Genomic DNA, 9605 nt, shown 5'->3' on the forward strand with positions numbered 1-9605 from the left:
TTCTTCTTCTTTGAGTTTATTAGCGGGTCGCAAAACGGACCTGAAAGGTGTTATAGCGCCACCTGATGTAGAGTGTGTGTAGATTGGTTGTAACTAAATAATGGAATAACAAAACCAACAACAATTTGTTATTTTAAAATCCACAGAAAGGAAATAAATATAGAAATAAATATGTTTCAATACAACCAGTTTTTAGAAGATTTAGAAGATTTTCATATCCAATGGCACTATAAAACATGTAGCCTGGAGTGGCTAACATCATAAAATATTCACTCAACAATATACAAATGATAACATTAAATAATGTTGTCTATTTACAGGAATTATTGTTGGTTTATGATTACTTTTAGAATTTGTTTTAGCATTATTTTCGGTCTTTGGTTCTTTAGTTGCGATGGTTTGTTGTTGCACTGTGGTTTAGGCGACAACAGACACATTAATGCTGCTTGGATTGAATGGAAGTAAATATACTTAATAAAGAACAGCAAGAAAATAAACATGTATAACTGTGTAGGAGAAGATTTTCTCGAGAACTTGTAATCTCAAGATAACAAAGTGGGACTTGAACCGGCGACCCTCCGGTTCCCAAGTCCCTCAGACTGAGCTACTGCCTCCCCATTTATCTCAGTCAGGATGATATGACTGCACCGTGATTTCAAAAGATTTGTTGTTCTTGCTAAAAATGACTGCGTATCACATTATTCCACCAGTTTCTTGGCTAATGAAATAATGGATGTCCTTTCACAGCCATCTGATCTCAAGAAAGAAAGAGTTGAGCCTGATTGATCACAAAAAAAACATATTTTTCTCTGAATGTTTTCATATATTTTATATATTGGCCATAAAGAAGAGGACCCACTCTAAAAACTGGTATAGTCTTATGACATCGAGTACTGTGAAGCTACAGTATAATCAAGATAACTATCAATTAGAATAAATGCATTAACCTATTGAAATGTTCATTTTATCTTCTCTGTTTTCAGAGTGGGTCTATGTACAAAGTACAAATCAAAACAGTTGACAGAGAGGTTTGTGTAACATTTAGATTAACCAGGACATCATTTTTCGACTTAATTTCAGAGGTGGATATCTCCAAACGTGGCAGCCTAAAAGCGCCTCCTGGCATTTGTTAATTACCACTAATCACAAAGAACAGCTGAGACTGATGGGATTGTCATTAGGTTTGCATTTATTTAGTCATAAACCATCAAAGTTTTTGCTGATGGCACTTGATGAAAAGTGAAGGGAATCAACCAAAGTTATTGCAATTTGTCCTGAGGAGGACAAGAATCGAACCACCTCAAGGTACTAGAGAAAGAGTATTGCCAAAGTCATGAGGATACATCATCATCTGGGAACAATGAATGAATCAAATGATGTGCAGTAGATGTAGAGGAATTTCTCTGGATAAGGGAAAGCTTTAACATTCTGGTGGCGCTAAAGGAGAAGTCAGGAAATCATCACAGTCAGTAAGCTTCATCCTCTGGGGACCATTAATGTCTGTGCAAGATTTCATGGCAATCCATTCAATGGTTGTTGAGATATTTCAGTCTAGACCCAAAGTTGCCACATTGCCTTAAAACCACAGTGCATGGCTAAAATCATGTATTTAGTGACATTCAGCTGACATTCAGTAGGAAAAAGAATTGAGAAAGAGGATTAAATGAGATCTTGGAGGACCTGATGACTAAACACAGATCAACCTATCAGATATCAAAGAACATACAGTATGATAAAAATGTTACATTTCCTGTATGGACAATGAAGGACTAGGAGGTTGCAAACTGTCCTTTCACACCAATTCACGAACTGTAAATTACGCCACATGCAGGACGACAGTAACTCTGAGCCATCACAGAGGTTGAAGAGTGAAGAGACTGTGGTTAAGACCCAAACTGAATGCCAAAAATATAATAACAATGCCAAAATGCCAGGGTTAGATTAAATATATTTCTGCCACCCCTTAAAGTCTCTATGCCGTCCTTTTCTCTCTCATTAATATTTCTCTAGATCCACCCCTCTGTAGAACATTACCACTGTACTACAAATAATGTCAATTATGGCAATGACAAACAATGAATTATATCCGATATTAACGATATGTTACTACTCTATTAAACTCTGTATTGACTGCTTGCTTTGTATTGGATTTACAACTCATAAAACAAAGCTTCCTCCCATCAGGCTATTTTTGTTGCAGTATCATAATCAATCAATCCATTCAATTTATTCTCCTCCAAGGGGGAAATTCATGTCCACATCACTGCACCATACCAACACAATACACTCAACAAACACGCCATCCACAATTAACAAATCCACAAAGAGAAACAAACAAACAATCAAATAAACAATACATGACAGGTTACACACTCAGCTCCCCCATTTGTTTAGAGCAGCAATAGCTTGTTGTTGCAATCTATTTCATACAATTGTCTCAGGTAATGTGCTGCTGTGTGTCCAGACTGAAATATCTCAACAGACTGGATAGATGGCCTTGAAATCTCATACAGACGTTCATAGTGCCCAGAGGATGAAGCTGAATGAATTCGGAGATCCCTTTGCACCAGAACATTGTGGCTCACAGTGAAATATCTTGACAAATATTGGCTTGAGGCGGCTATTAAAGGCCCCCAGTTTTCTGATGTAACGACACTCTGGTTAAGGTTTGGTTGGGTTTAAGCACAATCAAATAAATAATAAAATAATAAAGTACTTTGTCATGAGTAAGGAAACTCAAAATTGTGGTTTGGGTTGCAAACAATGAGCTTCAAGTCAAGTCAGGTCAATTTTATTTATCTAACCCAGAATCACACATCACAATTTGCCTCAAGGGGGCTTCACAAAAAGGAAGAAACCTCAGGAAGAACAACAGAAGAGAAGAAATAAATCACAGCTTATACGAAGTTTGATGTTAAAAATACAGATATATAAATTATAAAACATAAGTGAAGGGTGTGGATTCAAATTCTGCAATCATATGTTATCATCTTTCAGTAGAGGAAGAAGTATTCAATAATTTCCTGAAAGTACTAAAACTACAATGTGAAAATACTCTAAATGGTATCAAACATGTAATTAACAGCAAAATATACTTGAAGTATCAAAAAGTAAAAGTACTCCTATGATGCAGTGAAATGGCTTCTGTCAAAGTTTTAATAAGATGATGTTCTGCTGCATTAATGTGTATGTTGCATTTTACTACTTTATATACTGCTTTAGTTTAATCTACACCAATGTCTCATATTCTATCACATGTCTCTAAAAAGTCAGTTTTCAGCTTTGTGACAATTTATTTTCCAGCTAATCAAAGACAGTTTTAAATATAAATATAAAAATAAGAAGTAATGACCCATGAAGTAACACGTTATCCTTTAATTTATGAGAAAAAAAATCTAAATCACCAAATTTTGAGGATACGTGGTTTTAACTGGATGGTAAAAAAAAAATGTTAAATCACAAGTAATTATTGTGATTAGGTTACAGCATCATTCTGTAATTAAGCAATAAAATTGTGTATTTGAATTACTTTGTACTAGAGTATTACTGTATTACTATAAAATATTGTGAATTTACAATAACTACAATGAGTATTAGAATAGAATATTATAATTTCACGTTAAATTACTTTATTTTTACAGTAATACTGTGACCGATAACTGTAGAAACACATTACTGTGATTTTCATGTTTATTACTGTAAAATAATTTTAAAGTGCAGTAAAAAGTACAACATTTTCCTCTAAAATGTATATAGGCCTATAGCAAAAGTAAAGTAAAGTAAAGGTAGACCTACTTCATTTTTGTACTTGAGTAAATGTAGGCCTTCTCCACCACTGGACATTTGTCATGTTTGTCTAACAATATAAACAAATAATACAATATTAAGTACATAAATAAATATATAAATTGCTTAATTGATACTGAAAATAGTTGCATCTTTAAAAGCCTCAATATTCATACATCAGTCCCACATTGACCACACTGATCTGTATGCCTGTATTGTGTGTTTTCCATGCATTGTTAAGGATACACCCTGTGGCTTCTTACCAAAGACTGGATTTAAGGAGGTTCAACTCATAAGAGCCATATAACAGGCAGAACTGCACAGCGATCACGTCCGAGCTCCACGTGAAGTCATGAGCCTTGAGTTAGGGTTAGAGATCTGGTCCAGGTTTCTAGTAAAAAGTGAGTCCAGAACCAATGGACGGAGACTGGTGATGATGCGTCAAGTGATGGGATGCAGAACAATCGATTGCATGCCCTGCTCGCTTTGGGAGGGAGGAAGAGGAGGGGGGGTGCTTTGTAATGACATTTAGGGCTGCTGACGAAATTAAACGTTACGTAGGAGGCACCTTGACGAATGAGGAGCGGGTGCGCACGCGGCGCTGGGTATAGGGTTTATAAACAGGGGGGACAGGAGCAGCCTGCCAGAAACCAACTCAACTCCAGGACCTCTCTCATCTGCTGCTTCTCTTCTCATCCAGAGTCCAAAGAAAAACGCGCTCCGACACGAACATGAACGGCCACTGCAACGGGAAGGTCGGCGACACCGTGGAGGAGTTCCACTGCAACAACAGCTTCAGCGACCTCATCATAGATACCAAGAAGTCGTCCGCCGTGCACCGCAAGCACGAGACGTCCCGCAAGGAGGCCGAGGACAAGTCCCGCTTACCTGCGCTCGAGGCCGCCTACACGAGCATCCTCCGCGAGCTCGGGGAGGACGCGGACCGGCAGGGGCTGCTGCGCACGCCGCTGCGCGCCGCCAAGGCCATGCAGTTCCTCACGAAGGGCTACCATGAGACCGTGGACGGTGAGTCAAACAGGTGTGTCCTCTCTGTGGGCTTCACACTGGAGGATGTCTGTCTCCTATCTGGTTATCAATTAATTGGGAAAAAGTGATTAGAAAAAAAACAGAAACTTATGTAATTGTTATATTTCAGAGAGGTGTTCATTTAACTTTAATGGCTGTAATACTTGTTTCAGATATTTAGTTTGTATATGAACACCTTTATATGATCTAGGACTTAATGTCCAATAGAAAGAAGCAGTCATGTATTATTTGGGGCAGGGCTTTTGACTGATTAGATTCCTAAATCTGGTAGATTACAGCTGCCATAAAAGATGTTCAGAGTAGCAACAATTAGGCAATTTACAGAAATGAAAGTGGCAGCAATTGTGATAATTGATTAAATCCTTTAAGTTATTTTTAATTAGATTTTAAGTATTTATGTCTCAGTCTTCCATGATCATAGTGTATATTGACTATCTTTAGGTTTTGGACATTCAAAGACGTCTTCTTGATGGACATTTTTCACAGTTTTTTTATATTTTCATTTAAATGAATCGTTTAATTAGATGATGTTTCTTGTGTGTGTGTTTGTGCCCCCAGACATCTTAAACAATGCCATATTTGATGAAGACCATGACGAGATGGTGATCGTGAAGGACATAGACATGTTTTCACTGTGTGAACATCACTTGGTGCCTTTTTTTGGAAAGGTAAGTCTATGTGTGTGTGTGTGTGTGTGTGTGTGTGTGTGTGTGATTAGACAGTGCACATCGTGTGTTTGTGGGTTCAAAGAGACTAATAGATAGATCTTAATAAACTGACTTGAAACACTGTATTTGTGCAAGCTTGTGCATGTGGATGTTACTGTCCTATGTTTCTGCTTATGAGCTGCTTGTGTGTGTGTGTGTGTGTGTGTGTGTGTGTGTGTGTGTGTGTTTAAAAGCCAATATTGCCAATATTTACAATCCTTTACCCTGGGTATATGACTTCTGCTCTCACTGGCTGCCATCTCTCTCCAGGTCCACATCGGGTATATTCCCAACAAAAAAGTGGTGGGACTGAGCAAGCTGGCAAGGTAACACACACACACACACACACACACACACACACACACACACACACACTCCTGCTGCCACTGTGGCTGTATGTTTCTGGTGTTAGTGCCGGGTGGCTGCGTTCTTCTGTTATCTCAGTGCATTGACCTGGAGGCTTAAGTCTAAGCCCAGTGGCCATCATCTAGTCCCCTCATCAAGCACACTCACAGACACAAATCTAAACTCTATCTGCCCTCGAGCCATGAGAAAATCCCTTCGGACCTGTGGGAATCAGCTGTTATTATCACAGCCTCTCTGTCTGTCTACTTCTTTCCCTTTCCTAAAATATCACACCATCTCTGAACATACAAACCCAGAATAACAGTAGCAGAGTCACCGGGTTTGTAGCTGTTGTTGAATCTTGCACGACAGATTCAGAGAATTCAGAGAGAGGCCAGGGGTCACAGACTGATGCCAGTTTGTGTTTATCAAGAGATTAATCATTATTACGTCTGATCTGTAATCTCCTCTCCCACTTTGCTTGTGTTCTGGCTTCTGTAGGATTGTGGAGATCTTCAGTCGGAGGCTTCAAGGTACGAAACCAAAGAAATGATGCTATATAACCACAACACTTTTCTTCTAGTTCACACAAGAATTTTTTATGCAGTCTCGTTTATGTCATATTATTTTTGTTTCTTTCAGTTCAAGAGCGTCTGACCAAGCAGATTGCCATGGGAATATCAGAGGCTCTGCAGCCAAAAGGTGTAGCTGTGGTTATTGAAGCAGCGTAAGTACACACACACACACACCTTCATAATCATCATTTGAATGAGTTAAAGCTGCCCTACAGGCACAATGTAAAAAGGTCATGAATCAATAAAGTGAGTGTTGGTACATGCTGTTTCCCTTATTTGAATGTTCCTCACTCCTCGCTTTAGCTGTATCACGTTAGAAAGACAAATAATAGAACCAAGTACAGTATCTGTGTTGTGTGACCAACAAAAGAACCATTAATGTCCTATTTACTAGAAAGCTTTCTCTGTTCATGATCAGTTATGTCCCCTTTTAATCTGTATCATAGATGAAGGTATAATCAGGGAGAGAAGGAGAGTCAGTTGCTGTTGAGCCATAAACTAAATTTCAACTGTCATTTCTATTCAAAACCTCTGCAAGTCAAAAAGAAATTAGTTTGATGCAAGATATATTTATGTAATCTAGACTTTCCCTAAAACATTTCTTCAAATTCTACGAAATTCTAATCATAACCTGAGTTGTTAAATAATTAATTTACACACAGAATATCAATGCATCCAGATGGAAATAATTATTAAATAGAAACATATTCTGCTACTATAAATGTCTCGCAGGTATTCAGTATCTGAGCAGCTCGGTCCACTATAGTTCGAACTGATGTGCACACAGTCTAAATACAGAATCGTGCAAGTTTAAAAGAAATGTGGATGCAACTAAGGGAAGTGACATGTACCCTTCCTCGTGTAACTTTTAGAATTAGCACAATCTTTACAATCACACACTCCTGCTCAGTTTCTGCAACTTAGTCTGGTACGATCAGTTGCTTTTGGTTTCCAAATGTTAGCTACTTTTAGCAATCTTAAGCTTACTGAGCTAGAGCCAGAGCGGTTGTTCAACAAAATGTACATAATATTAACAGTTTAACAGATAATTACACGTATCAATGCAGCAACACCAAAAACATGGCCTTTTATATCCCCCCCCCCATCTTCTTTATTGTCCAGATCTGTCTTCAGCCCCAACCAACGCCGACTTTATCGAACTTTTTTCACATATTCCTGTACAATAACAGACTTTGATGTGCAAAATTGGTGGAGTTCCCCTTTAAACACGCGTTGTACGGGTCAAAGACTGTCCTCAAAGCATGTCATCTGCTGCAGCTGCAAATCTAACCCATGTGTGTGTTTTTTCAGGCACATGTGTATGGTCATGCGTGGTGTCCAGAAGATGAACAGCCGCACAGTGACGAGCACCATGTTGGGAGTTTACCTAGAGGATCCCAAAACTCGGGAGGAGTTCCTGACTCTTTCACAGCACGCCTAACAGATAGTTACACACCATTCACTCCCGAGCCTCTCTATACAGCATCACACAGAAAGCTCTAGAGTAACAGCTGATCCGCATCTGACTTTTAGGAGAAAAAAAAAACACAAACCTGTAGCAGGAAACATAACGCTGCTGTTTGATGCGGGATCCAAGCAAAACTCTGGGGCTCACCTCAATACACTAAAGGCTGATTTCAGTCCTTCAGAAATCCGCCATTTGGAATCACTGTGAACATAATAGGAAATATATGACTCACATTCTTGGTGCCTTTGGTAGATATTTTACAGTCTTACACGGCAATATTGTTGTTATGAAGTATGAAACCTGAGTGCAATGTTGTAACATGACAATACTTAAGATTTTCTCTTTTTTTAAGGGAAATTCATTGGTGCTTTGGCAAAGTGGTATACCTTTCCTCGCTTTATTATTGTATTTAGAATCCACTGATTCAAATAATTTAACAAATTATGTGTCATTTATAAATACATTTATAAAGTCTTTGTAATATATATTGCATTTTTAAGATACAAATCAAATTATTATCTATGTGGTTCAAAGACCTGAATAAATTATGTGCTGAACGGATTTTTGATTTATCAACAATCAATGTAGCGTGTATTTTAAAGATTCTTTGCTTAAATAAAATGACAAACATTATGAAAGTTGTGAACCTTACTTTGTGTATGTCAGTAACAGACAATGTTTCAGTGTATTATGTTTGTTTCATGAATGATATTATGAAAGAAATTCTTACTACATACTAATTGTGATATATATTTGAGGGCTCCCCTCACTCCACTGCTTAGTATCAGCACATCTTGGAACTTCAACCATAGTGACCAAAATGATACCAGAATAAGAAACAGGTACTACCCACAACTTCTCATAATGGAAAACCAAAAAAGAGCAAATAGAGTTGAGTTGTGCTGAGTGGAAACACACCTGCTGGTGGCGCTGTAGGGAGAGTCAGGGGTTCAGTAGGCTGTGAGTGTCAGTACAAACTTAATTAATCCATAAAATAGTAAAAAATTATATTTCAGTTTGGACCCAAGTGGTAAACCAACCAACAGACCGACAACGGCATCCCTAAAAAGTCAATATACAGACAAAATATACATCCAAACTGCAGAGTCACTTTATATTGTATATAATAAATCATGTGTTCTGTTAGTATGTAGTATGGACTTTATATGGCATCAGTGTCAAGCATCATCCGTGTGACATGAGCACTGCGTTGAGACTTTATACTGATCCCCCTGAATGCACCACAACACAGTCTAACAGGAGCAGAAGGGCAGTGATATAACAAGCAAACTAGAGAATCCAGAATTAAACCTTTCAGGGGCACTGCTCTGTAGCCGGAGACTGGTGCTGTTTTCGTGCTGTGGTACAACAGCATAAATCAATAATGAGACATAGTGTGTGCACATGTGGTTGAAGGCCTGAGGGAGAGCAAGGCCTTTAAATATCAAAGGAGGAGCCTGACGTCAGACAACCTGTGAACTATAACCTCTATCTGTGACAGCAACAGAGGGGGGGGGAGACACAACTGAGTGCGTAGCATGCAGTTTCCAGATACGATTATGTAAGGGTAAACCAATTATTACAGGCATACAGGATAAATATGGGTATGTTGTGCGTAAGAGGCTAAAATTGTATCCGTTATAGCCTCGGGGAGGTACAAAATAATCCTGTCAAATG

General features: G+C 38.4%; 1 protein-coding gene across 1 annotated transcript; it reads left to right on the forward strand.

Annotated features, from left to right (window-relative positions):
- Positions 1 to 4404: 4404 nt before the first annotated feature.
- gch2 (GTP cyclohydrolase 2) lies at positions 4405 to 8566 on the forward strand. Its single transcript, XM_051418310.1, has 6 exons — positions 4405 to 4812; positions 5392 to 5501; positions 5811 to 5866; positions 6387 to 6418; positions 6528 to 6612; positions 7772 to 8566. Exons 1-6 carry the CDS (start codon positions 4518 to 4520, stop codon positions 7899 to 7901), a joined length of 708 nt encoding a protein of 235 aa, XP_051274270.1. The 5' UTR covers positions 4405 to 4517; the 3' UTR covers positions 7902 to 8566.
- Positions 8567 to 9605: the final 1039 nt, after the last annotated feature.

This window comes from Dicentrarchus labrax, unplaced genomic scaffold (genome assembly GCF_905237075.1).
Source record: "Dicentrarchus labrax unplaced genomic scaffold, dlabrax2021, whole genome shotgun sequence".
NCBI lineage: Eukaryota > Metazoa > Chordata > Actinopteri > Moronidae > Dicentrarchus > Dicentrarchus labrax.

What these genes read in the sequence shown, in the direction of transcription:
- gch2 (XM_051418310.1), top strand. Translation starts at nt 4,518, where the DNA reads ATGAACGGCCACTGCAACGGGAAGGTCGGCGACACCGTGGAGGAGTTC. An exon ending in CTACCATGAGACCGTGGACG is followed by an intron (nt 4,813 to 5,391) that starts GTGAGTCAAACA and finishes TTGTGCCCCCAG; the next exon opens with ACATCTTAAACAATGCCATA. An exon ending in CTTCAGTCGGAGGCTTCAAG is followed by an intron (nt 6,419 to 6,527) that starts GTACGAAACCAA and finishes TGTTTCTTTCAG; the next exon opens with TTCAAGAGCGTCTGACCAAG.